At 40.6% G+C, this 14,613-nt stretch overlaps 1 protein-coding gene across 1 annotated transcript; it reads left to right on the top strand.

Moving 5' to 3' along the window:
* The first annotated feature begins 7,592 nt into the window (after positions 1 to 7,592).
* MEIG1 (meiosis/spermiogenesis associated 1) lies at positions 7,593 to 11,203 on the top strand. The gene is made up of 2 exons (XM_008692022.1): positions 7,593 to 7,730; positions 11,061 to 11,203. The coding sequence occupies exons 1-2, from the start codon at positions 7,593 to 7,595 to the stop codon at positions 11,187 to 11,189; spliced, it is 267 nt and encodes an 88-aa protein (XP_008690244.1). The 3' UTR covers positions 11,190 to 11,203.
* Positions 11,204 to 14,613: the final 3,410 nt, after the last annotated feature.

The raw sequence follows: 14,613 nt of genomic DNA, 5'->3' as shown, positions 1-14,613 counted from the left end.
CTGCTGGGGATTATTGCAATAACCAGAGTGGGGGGAAATGATGGCGGCTTGGACTCGGTGGGAACAGAAAAGCCAACAGTGACAGATAAAGAGGGCAAGACAAAGAGTAGACTCTAGGAGCCATTTACTGAAGTGGGAAGACTGTAGTAATCAAAAGTCTCCCAACAAGCAAGAGTCCAAGGCTGGATGGCTTCCTAGGGCAATTCTACCAATTAAAGAATGAATTAATTAAAGAAGGAGCAGGCTGGGGAGGGGACATTTGGAGGGGGTTGTTTGGGACAACTAGGTGGATGTTGAGTATAGGTTGGATATACAAGGCTGCAATTCAGAGAGCGATCTGAGCTGAGGAAACAAATTTGGGAGTTATAAGTAAATCGAGAGTATTTTAAATATACGGATAAAGGTAATGATAGAGAAAGGGCATTTAAGTTATGGATGTTTATTGTAGGTTTACTAATTGCCAGGCACTAAGCTCTAACCTGTGGATGGACCGGTTCATTTAATTTCAACAAAATGAGAAATGGGGTGGGACAGATGGGAGGTATCTACTCTCAGGAACCAAAATCGCCAACGGAATTCTGCCTGGTACTGTAGCAGCAAATAACACATTCTGCTCGATTCCTCTGCCTAGGGGTCAGCCCCTGCAAGGCTCCCATCCTAGTTTCGGCTCTGACGCTCCAAACTGGGCGGGTCGCCCAGCCCAGCCCAGCCCAGCCCTCGCACCTGCGCAAAGGACCCTCTCGCAGGGGGCGGGGCCGGAGCCGGGCGCTGCGCGGCGCAATGCGTTGCTAGGAGACGCGAGGGTCGCCGAGGTGCGACAGTTGGCCTCTCACTGCCCAGCCCACGGATTCCTAAGTGAACACGAGCACCGCCGCGCTGTCCTGCGAGCTCCTGGGCGGGGTGCCTCGGCCTCTCCAGGTCGGCCAGCGAGGGTAACCACGGAGAGCCGGACCCAGGTGGGGGTGGGTGGACACGTCCCCAGGGCCCCGAACGGCCCGCCTGGGCCCCGCCCCGGAAGCCTCGGCTCCGCCCTTTCCACTCCGGCACACTTTTGTGATTTCTAAGATTTGATTTACTTGCTTGTCTTCTGGATTAACTATGGTCTTTATTTGCTACCCTTTGAGTTTCAGAATCCGAGTATCCGTAGCTTCCAGGCCGAGCCGCGCCTCCTGCGGCTTGATATTCTGGGGTCTCTTTTCAGAGTTCTCTTGAGAACTAGGCATTTGACAGCCAGTTTTCAAAATGCTTTCTCCATCTCAGCCTTCTGTGGCAGGTGCTACCTCCCGTACAGAATGGGCGATTTCTGGCAGAAGAAAGGTTTGAGGGGCTGGAGAAGGCATGGAGTGGCTTTACGCTGCACGAATGCAGATTAGCACACCTAGACCATGGACTGCAAAGGCATATTTGGGAAACCAGTTGTGTTTTTCAACTGACACCCTCCCCCCCCCAAAAAAAGAAACTTTGGGAAGGGAAGTGTGCGGACGTAAGACCTTCTAATGAGACCTTTTCACTGTTCGGAAAACAAGCCCAGGGATGTTAACTGCTTGGCTCCTTTGCCATATCCTGATGCGTCTACGAACAGAGTTAAAATAGGGTAAAGAAATGGAAGGTTAGAAATACTAATGCTCTTGGGGTTTTAATACAACTGAAGGTAAAAAGCACTTTTCAGAGTGAACAAGAAAGTGAAAAGGACTTTTGCGTAGAAGGGATTTGAGATCACTGGTTCATCAAAGGGTTCTACTGTCAGGTTAAAACTAGATTGTCAAGGGTTTGATAATGCTGGGTTTTTAAAATACCTACATAAACCTAATACTGTTTAATAAAATTAGATTTTCACAAAACTAGAAAGTCAGGCATTGCTATTTCCTGTTTCTGTAGCTACAGCTTAGTATTATAAAGACCATATGTGTTTTACAGTAATTATTTTTTTGCCACAACTCTCAGCAAAGTAAACCACTAAATTTCAAAGTGCCGAATGTTACTAGCAGGATTAATATTGCCACTGAATTTCCCAGAATTACTGAAATATTTCATGGAAAAATTATAAGTTGATCTTTCCCAATTTTAGTTTCATTCTGTTTTTTTATAAGTAGAAAGTAAGTTATAAGAGAGACAAAAAGTTGGGGAGGGGGAATTTGCACTACCACTCCATAGTATAGTTACAGTAACCACAGGGCTTCCTATTATGGTGAAAATGCATTTATCCTCCCTCTAGCTGTTGTGGAAAAACAGTTTTGAAATACCTAATATGTCTAGAGGATATGTATTCCTGCTGAGAAAAAAAAAATGTTTTTTTTTCCTCCAGTAGTTCAACTCTTCTGTTGAACAGCTCTTCTGTTGAAAGCATTTTTAAAATTTTTAAAAAGATTTTATTTATTTATTTGAGAGAGAGAGAAAGAGAGCATGAGGCAGGGAGGGGAGAGGGAGAAGCAGACTCCCTGCTGAGCAGGGAGCCCAACACAGTACTAAATCCCAGGACCTATGAGATCATGACCTGAGCCGACAGCAAGCACTTAACCAGCTGAGCCACCCAGACACCCTTGTTAAAAGCATTTTTATATTTATACTTGGCCTGTTTTGTTTGAAAATGGCAAAAGATTACATAAACGAGATTCAGGAAAATACTTTTTGAATAAATATGAGTATATAAAAGTATTTTGTTATGTATCAAAAAGCCAAGCCTAAAGCAAAAATGGCTTGGGTAAAACAAAAAGTATGATTGTGCCACTACTTTTAGAAAATGTGCTTTATCTATAAAAGCAATATAATACAGCCACTAAATTCATATAACAAGCATAACTAATTCTGAAATTCTTTTTATACAGCAAATTTGCACCTTTTTTCCTTTCACATTTCTTAGTGTCATTTTTCTGTGAAAAAATAGGTTACATATATTTGTATATGTTAATGAATTGTCAGGCTGTACCACATAAGTACAACTCACTGTTGATCATATCTAGTGTGCAACAAAGCAGTGAGCCTCCCACTGAAATGAATGGAAATAAAATAGAAACCAAAAGAACAGTAGAATCTATCAATGAAACTAGGAGCTGGTTCTTTGAAAGAATTAATAAGATCGATAAACCCCTGGCCAGACTTATCAAAAAGAAAAGAGAAAGGACCCAAATAAATAAAATCACGAATGAAAGAAGAGAGATCACAACCAACACCAAGGAAATACAACCAATCATAAGAACATATTATGAGCAACTATATGCCAACAAACTAGGCAATCTGGAAGAAATGGATGCATTCCTAGAGACGTATAAACTACCAAAACTGAAACAGGAAGAAATAGAAAACCTGAACAGACCTATTACCAGAAAGGAATTGGAATTAGTAATCAAAAGTCTCCCAACAAGCAAGAGTCCAAGGCTGGATGGCTTCCCAGGGCAATTCTACCAATCATTTAAAGAATTAATACCTATTCTTCTGAAGCTGTTTCAAAAAACAGAAATGGAAGGAAAACTTCCAAACTCTTTCTATGAGGCCAGCATTACCTTGATCCTAAAACCAGACAAAGACCCCACCAAAAAGAATTGCAGACTAATATCCCTAATAAAACGGATGCCAAAATTCTCACCAAGATACTAGCCAATAGGATCCAACAGTACATTAAAAGGATTATTCGCCACGACCAAGTGGGATTTATTCCTGGGCTGTAAGGGAGATTCAACATTCACAAATCAATCAATGTGATATACTACAATAATAAAAGAAAGGACAAGACCCATACGATCCTCTCAATAGATGCAGAAAAAGCATTTGACAAAGTACATCATCCTTTCTTGATTAAAACTCTTCACAGCGTAGGGATAGAGGGAACATACCTCAATATCATAAAATTCCTATTTGAGGAGCCCACAGGGAATATCATGTTCAATGGGGAAAAACTGAGAGCTTTTCCCCTAAGGTCAGGAACACAACAAGGATGTCCACTCTCACCACTGTTGTTCAAAATAGTACTAGAAGTCCTAGCCTCAGTAATCAGACAACAAAAAGGAAAAAAAGGCATTCAAATTGGCAAAGAAGAAGTCAAACTCTCACTCTTCGCATATGACATGATATTCTATGTGGAAAACCGAAAAGAATCCACCCCAAAACTTATAGAATTCATACAGGAATTCAGCAGTGTGGCAGGCTATAAAATCAATGCACAGAAATCAGTTGCATTTCTATACACTAACGAGACAGAAGAAAGAGAAATTAAGGAGTCAATCCCATTTACAATTACACCCAAAACCATAAGATACCTAAGAATAAACCTAACCAAAGAGGCAAAGGATCTGTACTCAGAAAACTATAGAACACTCATGAAAGAAATTGAGGAAGACACAAAGAAATGGAAAAACATTCCAAGCTCGTGGATTGGAAACACAAATATTGCTAAAGTGTCTATGCTACCTAGAGCAATCTACACATTCAATGATTTCCTTATCAAAATACCATCAACTTTTTTCACAGAAATGGAACAAATAATCTGAAAATTTGCATGGAACCAGAAAAGACCCTGAAGAGCCAAAGGAATGTTGGAAAAGAAAACCAAAGTTGGTGTCATCACAATTCCAGACTTCAAGCTCTATTACAAAGCTGTAATCACCAAGGCAGTACAGTATTGGCACAAAATAGACACATAGATCAATGGAACAGAATAGAGAACCCAGAAATGGACCTCAACTCTATGGTCAACTAATCTTTGACAAAACAGGATAGATTATCCAATGGACAGAAGACAGACTCTTCAACAAATGGTGTTGGGAAAATTGGACAGCCACATGCAGGAGAATGAAACTGGACCATTTTCTTACACCATACACAAAAATAGACTCAAAATGGATGAAAGACCTAAATGTGAGACAGGAATCCATCAAAATCCTAGAGGAGAGCATAGGTAGCAACCTCTTCAACTTCGGCCACAGCAACTTCTTGCTAGACCCATCTCCAAAGGCACAGGAAACAAAGGCAAAAATGAACTATTGGGACTTGATCAAGATAAAAAGCTTTTACACAGCAAACAGTCAACAAAACCAAAGACAACTGACAGAATGGGAGAAGATATTTGCAAATGTCTTATCAGATAAAGCACTAGTATCCAAAATCTATAAACAACTTATCAAACTCAACACCCAAAGAACAAATAATCCAAGAAATGGGCAGAAGACACAGACATTTCTCCAAAGGAGACATCCACATGGCCAACAGACACATGAAAAAATGCTCCACATCACTCGGCATCAGGGAAATACAAATGAAAACCAAAATAAGATACCACCTCACACCTGTCATAATGGCTAAAATTAACAAGTCAGGAAACGACAGATGTTGGCAAGGATGCGGAGGAAGGGGAACCCTCTTACACTGAAATATGGCTCACTTATTGTTTTGTCGGGTATTCCAAATTTTACATAAATTTGTACCATAACAACATATTGCCTTAAAATACAATATGAGCCTAAGCCTAAATTAATAAATAAGGGTCAAAAGTTTTTTAAAAAGTCAAATATTAACAAGACCTTAATTTTCTTTGGTGCAGTCAATATACATATTGGTATGCACGATGAAAAACTGCAAACAATATTAATGATACATCCGTTTGGGTAGTTGCTACTTTCTTCAGAGTGAATTGTTTAACTCAAATGACTTCATTTTAATTCACTTAAGTCTGGAGCTAAACCCAAACAACTGTGAGAATTTTGGTTTCAGGACGGAATGTAAATACCACAACCTTAGAATGCTAAGTAAGAACGTGACAAAAACCTACAGAAGGTAGGGGGAAGCACAGGACCAATTCTCTTATTTCACAGAAGAGCCACTTGGTACTTGTGTGTGATTGATACATAAAGTTCAAACAAACTAACAGTCTCCATTCATCTATTTTTATTAACTGTGAGGGAAATTTTAGGCCACACCTTTCACATTGAAGAAATACTTATCTGAAATTCAGCAATTTCATCCGTTTTATTTCCATTTCCTACTTTCCCCCCTGTTAAATCCAGGCTGAGCTAAATTGTTATGCTTGCAAAAGCACTTACTATAAGACTCCTTTTTATAAAACTTTTAAAGTCTGTCCTTCTAACTCATCTTATGTTTTGGATGATGTTCACCTGATGTGCAGGATGGATACTTCTAACTGATGTGATGGTTATTCTGACTTTTCTTTTTTTGTACTTTAATATATTTGACCTTTTCAACACATACTAGACCCCTCTTATCCATGGGGGATACATTCCAAGACACCCCCCCCAATTGGATGCCTCAAACCACAGATAAGTACCAAACCCTATATATTCTGTTTTTTCCTATACATACATGTCTATGATAAAGTTTAAAACACCAATAATAAAATAGAACAATTATAACAATGTATTTTGAAAAGTTATGTGAATGTGCCCTGTCCAAATATATTTTCCTGTACTCACCATTTTTGTGATAATGTAAGATGAAATGCCTGTATGATGAGATGAAATGAGGTGAATGACAGAGGCACTGGATGTCGCCTGAGGCTACCATTGACCTTCTGACAATAGGTCAGAATGAGGATCATCTGCTTCCAGACTGGGTAGCAGTAGAAAGTGAAACTGCAGGTAAGAGGGTACTACTGTAAGGAGTATTTGTCGATGTAATTGAAAAAATTTTAAAAATAAGAATTCATTTATAGGACCTCCTCTATGAGGTCTTTATTTAAGGTATTTCAGCCAATAAAAACATATTTTAATAGAAGAATGGATTCAAGGATTCACAGTGAAAATTCTGGGCACTTTAATTCTGGGCACTTTACTTCAATTAACTGATATATTTTGGTGATAAAATAAGATGACTCTGAGAAAAACTGCAAGATATGTCTTTGAAAAACTGACTCTAGAAGTTTGGTGAATAGACAAATACATGTACTGCAGTTGAATATTTGAACTTCAAAAGCTATTGATGACTGCTTACATTGTTTTAAAATCAATTATCGTACAGCCTTCAAGGACTTTATGTTCATCTGTCTTTTCACATCGGGCTATCACAGGAGCAGGGTCACAATGACCTCCTGAGCAAATGGACTGCAGTGATTGGGTACCTCCAAGGAGTTAAGATATGGAAAAAGAGAAAACCATTGCTCCTCAGCAAGAAAAATAAGAAGACAGTGAGAAGACTGATCTTACATTCCCTTTTTAGGAAAAAAAAAAAAAGTGGGGGATGTAGTTTTGAATATAATCAAATGGAATGGTCGTGAGATATTTTGACAATCTACTGAGTAGTTAAAAATTAGAGTGTGATCTCAGGAATGTGTATACTATTGCCTAGGACACCAGAATTAGGACATCACGCTCTGAATGCAATTTTATTTGATGAAGAAATAAACAGTTCCCTATGTATCTTTCAGGGTTTATTTTATTTCCAAAATAGAGTATGAATCTTTCTCAGTCTTGAAATTGAATGTTTAAAATTTAATATACCTAATGGGATTCTCAACTCTCCTAAGTTTTTTTAAAAAATTCCACTTGTGTTCATTTTTAAAGGGACTTTCAAAATTGTCACTATTATGCTATCTATTAATGTTGTTTTAACATCTTTCAGAAATAATTGGCAATAAGACCTCTCTAGCCATGGCTAGTTCTGATGTGAAACCAAAATCAATAAGTCGTGCCAAAAAATGGTCAGAAGAGATAGAAAATCTGTACAGATTTCAGCAAGCAGGATATCGGGATGAAATTGAATATAAACAAGTGAAACAAGTTTCCATGGTAAGATGTCTCTACAAACCTGAACTCAAAATATTCAGTGAAAAGTATCAAAATCAAACAAAGAACCAGAGAATAACGAAAAGGAAGCTCTACTCCAATTCTCTCATTTTATTGATGAGGAGACTGAGGCCCAGAGGAGTGGTTTTCAGGTAGACTGGAGGGAGAGGTGGTCCCTCAGCATGGAAACATTAAGAACTTTCTAGCTTTTATTGAACAACCATGCTCTGCCAGATAAAGCTTTGATGATAACCACGAAAGCGGAGTCTTTTTCTCTTACTTGGGTAATTCTATTGCCAGATATTCAGTTAGTTGTGTAACTGTTTCTTTCTTTTTTTTTTTTTAACCATGAATTATAAAGGGGTTAGATTCTGTTTATTATGGAGATTATAAATGACAGAAAACTACCAGAGAGCAGCTCCTGACTTTGGTTGTGCATTACATGCCCATGCCCAATAATGTAATTGAGATAAAATCAGATTCAAGAGAACACAAAGAACCTCCTTGAAGGGCAAGTCCCACAAAAGGAGAGGAGTGTGTATGTGTGATGTAGGGAAGAACAAGCCTGTTCACTGTATGACTTGGCAATTTTGAAGGGGTCTTGTATTTCACTTCCGTATATACTAATTGGGTTTAAACTGTCAGGAAGGAGATAATTTCCCCTGAATCCTCTTTGTTCTTTTGGCTGGTCTAATAATTAAATTGACTCACAACAGATTAACAGGAGAAAAAACAAATTTCACCTAATTTCATACATATGGGGACCCCAAAGATATAAGACCCAAGAAGTGACCAAAGCAGGCCATTTATATACCTTTTAGACAAAGAAATGATAAATGTGTGAAGAATTGACAAGACAAAGTAATTTGGACTTGAGTACTAACTGGTAGGGAAATGAAGCAGAATTTATTTACATATCCCTCTTGGCTCTGAATTCTCTATCTCTGGTGATAAGAATGTCTGTCTACCTCCAGGTGCAGGGAGGGTGCCTTTCACATGGGAGGTTTATTTCCTGCTTTTGGGGTATAGAGAGGATGGTCAGAGTCCTTTGTGCACAGGTTTCTCAAGTAATTTTAACTTGAAACAATCAGTCTGCCAAAGTGGCATATTCTGGGGCAGCATACCCTCAATCCTGTCACTACCATGTGCAAATTTCTGTGCCAAGTGCTTTAGGAGATAAAAATATGAGTACCTGATCTCAAGAAAGTGACTGGGCCAGTAGAAAGAGAACCAGATTTGGAATCTATCTATGCAGGGTCTGCATCCTGGCTCCTCTCTCTCATTAGTTGAGCAGTCCTGAAGAATGTTCTTAACTTAGTTGAGCAGTCCTGAAGAATGTTCTTAACTTGGCTGAGCTCAACAGTTGAATTGTGATGGCAGTTCCTGCTTTAGAAAATAGTTACGGGAATTAAATGAAATCATGTGTTTGAAATGCCTGACATTGTAATGCTTAATAATTTGTTGAGTGAATGAAGGATAAATGTTTAATGATTGATAGCTTTCATTATTATTATCTTGGAGTAGAAGATTAATAATGACACAAACAGTAAAAACTTACGCAAGTCAAAGTATGTGAGCCTTTTAAAAGGATGCAGGAATTTAGAGGAAGACAAACTCGCTTCCTTTGGAGGACAATCCTCCAAAAGGGCTTTATGCCCCTAGAGACATTTGCAGAGGGCCCTGAAGGTTGGCCAGGATGGCAAGTGAACGCTTGCCTTGATTGGCATGTGTCTACAAGTGTACAGAGGTGTGAAGGGTTTGAGCAAAGTTCTCTTTCCTCACCTGAAGCATATGTCCTTTTGGGACACATAAGCTATTGGAGCTTACTGACCTCCCTAGCTGGTCTTGAGGACCATACCACTCCACTCTGTTCTACCTAAAGGAGTGAAGCTTTCCTTGATTGAATGGGAGTCATCAAGTGAAAGGCCAAGAAGACAAAATTATAAAATACAAGGGGTGTTCAAAATGACTAGGGGTTGATGAGCACAGAACCAATACAGCTGCTTGGAGGCTCATCCCATATACAGTGGCTATTTCTTCACTGAATGAGATGCTTTTTAGGACCCTAGTAAATGAAAGAGAGCCTGCTCCTGGCTCCAAGAGAAAGAGAGTTATAATGGTGTCTTGAGAACACCCTCCTTTCTCTGCTGGGGGCAATGGAAGCTATGAAAGGCAAGCTTGACCTGAGTGATAGGAAGCATTGATTTTTTCCATACTGTATATGTCAGAGAGCCAGCCAAGATTTATCCAATATGCTGCTACCTATTTTCATTAATTCTCAAATAAATGAGACAACATAAGAAAATGAAAATGTGTCGTTAGAAAACAAAGGCCATGCATTCCTTTGTCTTCATGATGTATTCTTATCCCACTGGAAAGTTGTGATTTATGGATGGGGCATATGAGAAGTGATGAGCTGCCTGTAGAGATGGTGGTGAAGAGCGTTTGATTATTTAGACCATGATATCTGAGTAATCAGGTTTTGATAGTGATAGAGCAGATCTTAACAGAATCCAGAAGAACTATACCAAACAACAAGAGAAATGCATTGACCTGATCAAGAAAGTAGAACAAGAATTTGGAGAAGGGGAGAAAAATGTCCAAACTAGGTCAAGCCAATTGATAGGTAAGCAAAGCAATTATGACATATGGGAAAGAATAGCGGGGAGAAAGAAAAGATAGTGGAGGATTAAATTCATGACCTCAAATTTCTATTAAAAATTAGGTTTCAAGGGGCACCTGGCTGGCTCAGTTGGTGGATCATGCGACTCTTGATCTTGGGGTTGTAAGTTCCAGCCCCACGCTGGATGTAGAGATTTCTTAAAAAATAAACTCTTTTAAAAAAATTGGTTTTCAAGCTGAACTTGTGATATGGAGTTGAGGAATGCATATGGACTTTAGGTATCTCGAGTCACTGCTGTGACATCAGTGCTCAACACCCAAGTGCTTTCATAGTGGGGCCTGAGCCTAATTTCCTCCTCGGGCATTACTTTTAGAAATTAGGAAGTAATCACGTTTGAAATAATTTTAAACATAAGATAAAGTTTAGAGTGTTTTGAATGTTTCCTCTATCTTGGCCACTGAGTAGAAATTTATATCTAGAAATTGGAATCTAGAGAGAAGCACCAAATTAGCTATTTTGCAGTGTAAGGATACAATTTAGGATGTGTTTGAGGTGTGTATAATACTCTCTTGAGAGCTCAAGTATTTTTAGATTTAATTTTATGCTTTAATTTTGGGGTGTGAGATAGACTGTTAACTACTTGATAGTAAATCATTATATAAAAATAAAACCAGCATCATAGTATTTGTATTCTGGTTTCTGATGTGCAGGTAGATCGTTGGCCAGAGACGGGATACGTGAAGAAACTCCAGAGAAGGGACAATACTTTCTATTACTACAACAAACAGAGGGAGTGTGATGACAAGGAAGTCCACAAAGTAAAAATTTATGCTTACTAGCCTTTGTTCTTTGTGTTGTCATTACTTAAGGCTTCATTGCTTCATTCTACATCACGTCAATGTCATCTTACAACATAACTCAAGATGCAGACTTCAGTTGAATGTTTTGAAACACAAAAGCCATGAACCCTGGTATCAATCATCCTGTTCTGTTCTAAAATATAATTGCAAAAGCATTAAAGTTGTACCCGTCTTGGTCCTGTTCTTCTGATTATTTTAACTGAGGTGGAGTAACCATGATGCTCAGAAAGAGACAGCCCTATCTGAAACCATTCCAGTGGGTAGGCTAGTTATGGATACGTTAGTACTCCACACCCCGCCCCCCCAAGCCCAGCCTTTACCACTTTCCAAGACCACCATTTTGAACTGTCAGAGCTGCCTCTTGTGGCCCGAGGGTTTTCTGTCTCTGGAGTCCTTTGCCTCTCGCTGAGTAGACTGGAAATGTCAAGGGCTGCTGGTCCGTAGGAGCAGCCCTCAATCAATGACTGATGGGGAGGAGGGATTCAAAAGCCCCAGCTGCCTGGGACCTCAGAGGAATCCATCAGAGGGGTGTGCTTTACATTGGTGCCCAGTTTCCTAGCAGGAGGAAGCTTCAGTCACCTGCAGCAGTGTCTGGCTGGATCACAGAGTCTATTGGCTCTCTCCCTCCCTTGCCACTCCCCCCACTCCCTGCCAGGGGCTCCTTTCCTCCTGAATCCCTGTATATGGAGCCTTGTCCCAGGGTTGGCTTCTGGGTTCCCAATCTAGACAATTCCTGTTCCAGTGCTGCCTGGAATCACCACAGAAACAGCCTGAGTGCTAATGAGCCAGGCAATAATTAACCTGTAGGACAGAGGAAGTCCCCAAAATTCAGGAGTCTTGAGTGCTTTGAAGTTAAATAGGATGAAAGACACCCTTTCTATTTTAACTATGTTTTCACTAGATTTTTTGTCACCATTCATAAGCCCTGACCTTTAAATAGATTTTTAGATACGGGATCATATCCATCAATTCATCCAACTTCAGCTCCCGTTTTCCAGAACTATCTGCACCATGATGCTCCATTAGTTTCCTCAAATCCATGTTGTGCTGCTTCAGTACTTTTTCTTTTTGAGCAAAAACATCACAGGAAGGATAAATAGATGGGCAAAACTCTTTTATGCCTTTCCCAGCATCGCTTGGGATCATCTCACCGCTTTGAAGCCATTTATCTGTACCTTTCTGCTCATGCTTTTTATCATCTTCTTCCAGATTTGGCAACCCCCTCAGTGCTAAGCATAAGAGATCTTCTGAATCTGATAATGCTTTTTTTTTAACCTACTATGATAAAGGACATCCCCCAACATCCGCACTGCCTCCAAATGCACCCTTATCCCTGAAATCCGTGCATATGATACCTTACACAACAAAAGACACTTTGCAGATGTCATGAAGTTAAAGATCTTGAGATGGGAAATTATCCTAGAATATCTGGGTGGGCCCAATGCAATCACTCAGGTCCTTAGGGCAGCAGGCTAGTCAGAGTTAGAGAAAGAGGTGTGAAGATGGAAGCAGAGGTCTGAGGGATGCAAAGAAGGAACCAAAAGCCAATGAATGCAGAAAGCCCTCTAGAAGCTGGAAAATGCCAGTAAATGGTTAGAGTCTCCAGAAAAAAACACAATCTTGCCAACACCTTGGTTTTACCAAATAAGACTTAATTTCAGACTTTCAGCCTCCAAAACTATAAGAAAATAAACTAGTTTTGCTTTACACCACTCCATTTATGGTAATTTATACAGCAGCAAGAGGAAACATCCCCTACATAGAACGGATGAAGGAAATACCCATCCATAGCCATGGAGTCTACATAAGCTTCAGTCATGGTCTGCCATTTTTGATCAGGGAGCACAGATAATGTTACAGATAATATCCATTCCAAGGAAGTTGGCCAGGCCCTTTTTGTCTGGAACATTCTCACTAATTAGCTCAAATGGTTTTCTTTTCTTTTCTTTTTTTTAAAGATTTTATTTATGTGGCAGAGAGACAGCCAGTGAGAGAGGGAACACAGCAAGGGAGTGGGAGAGGAAAAAGCCGCTCCCAGCAGAGGAGCCCAATGTGGGACTCGATCCCAAAACGCCAGGATCACGCCCTGAGAGTCCTGGAGCGCCAGGATCACGCCCTGAGCCAAAGGCAGATGCTTAACGACTGCGCTACCCAGGCGCCCCTCAAATGGTTTTCTAAAGGCCCCTTTATCCTCCTGCAGCAAGACTCTTCAGATATATGGCCCTTGGGACCATCACATGCAATTTTGGTTCCTTGAGTCCATGTGACTAGTGTTTACCCAATGGGTCTTACAGTGAGCGTAGCTGCTGCTTTCCCATCGTGCTGATCTTTCTTAGAAAATGGACAAGCCACTTTCTTGATGGCTCCTGTTTGGCCACTTTTGTAAGACACTTGCGCCTGCTGACCACTGTGGTGCTTCTGAGAGGCGTCCCAACCATTGCCAGCGGCTCTTTGAAGACTGTCTGTTCTCCAGTGATTCTTGGCCAACAGGCCTCGATCCATTGTGGCAACAGCCTCCCTTTCAAGAGAACTGCCCATCCTCTTCTATGCTAGATGCTGGTGCTCAGCTTCAGGAAAAGTGTTCTAACGGGAGCAGAGTGGCCAGTCAGACTACAGACCGAAGCAGCAATAGGGCCAGGCTGTCAAGCTTTGTCATGGCATCCTGATGAGTGGACACTGCAGAAGGACCCCTAATGTCCAGGTATCTGACACCCATAAGATTGTTCCCATTGAACTCCACATGGTGACATTTGGTCACAAACTGTGTATTTGTCCTGGACAGTGATTCTCCAGCCTGGGTACATTTTATGATACCACAAGGTGCTTTTTAATAATACTGATGCCTGAGCCCCACCCAGTTCCAGTTAAACGCTATCTCTGGGGATAGGACACAGGCACTGGTTTTTAACTTTAAAAAGCAAAACCGAAAACTCCCCCCTGTGACCCGGTGATTTTAGTGTGCCATCCAGGCTAAAAACCATTGCCCTCAGCTCTTGCTTTCTATACTATTCAGACCCCAAATCCAACCATCTCCTGACTGCCACTGTAGGGTCTGGATCCCAGACAAATACTTGCCGTCGTACGCAGAGATATTTTCAGGCATGGCTATGGAGAAGCTTCGCTCACATGTGCAGCTGTGCAATTCATCTTGAGCAATATCACCTCGCCCCAGCTGTGCGCTTCTAGTGCCTGTGGCTAAGGCCCTTGGAGCAGGACTCATCGGGCTCTCTGGCCAATCTCTGCAAACCAATATGGCAAGTTCTGCTTTTATGAAGATCACCAAAGTATCAACACATTTATTATTGGAAACGTCTACTGCTTTCCAGCAATGCCTGAACTCTACCAGGGGCCAGGGTGCAAGGCTTTATGAACGAGGCCCCTACCATCTTGTCTGGGGAATTTC

This window comes from Ursus maritimus, unplaced genomic scaffold (genome assembly GCF_017311325.1).
Source record: "Ursus maritimus isolate PB19 unplaced genomic scaffold, ASM1731132v1 scaffold_31, whole genome shotgun sequence".
Classification (NCBI taxonomy): Eukaryota; Metazoa; Chordata; class Mammalia; order Carnivora; family Ursidae; genus Ursus; species Ursus maritimus.
Note: the sequence above shows the minus strand (reverse complement) of the source record. Positions and strands in the feature narration are given on the sequence as shown.

What these genes read in the sequence shown, in the direction of transcription:
- MEIG1 (XM_008692022.1), top strand. Translation starts at nt 7,593, where the DNA reads ATGGCTAGTTCTGATGTGAAACCAAAATCAATAAGTCGTGCCAAAAAA. An exon ending in AAGTGAAACAAGTTTCCATG is followed by an intron (nt 7,731 to 11,060) that starts GTAAGATGTCTC and finishes TCTGATGTGCAG; the next exon opens with GTAGATCGTTGGCCAGAGAC.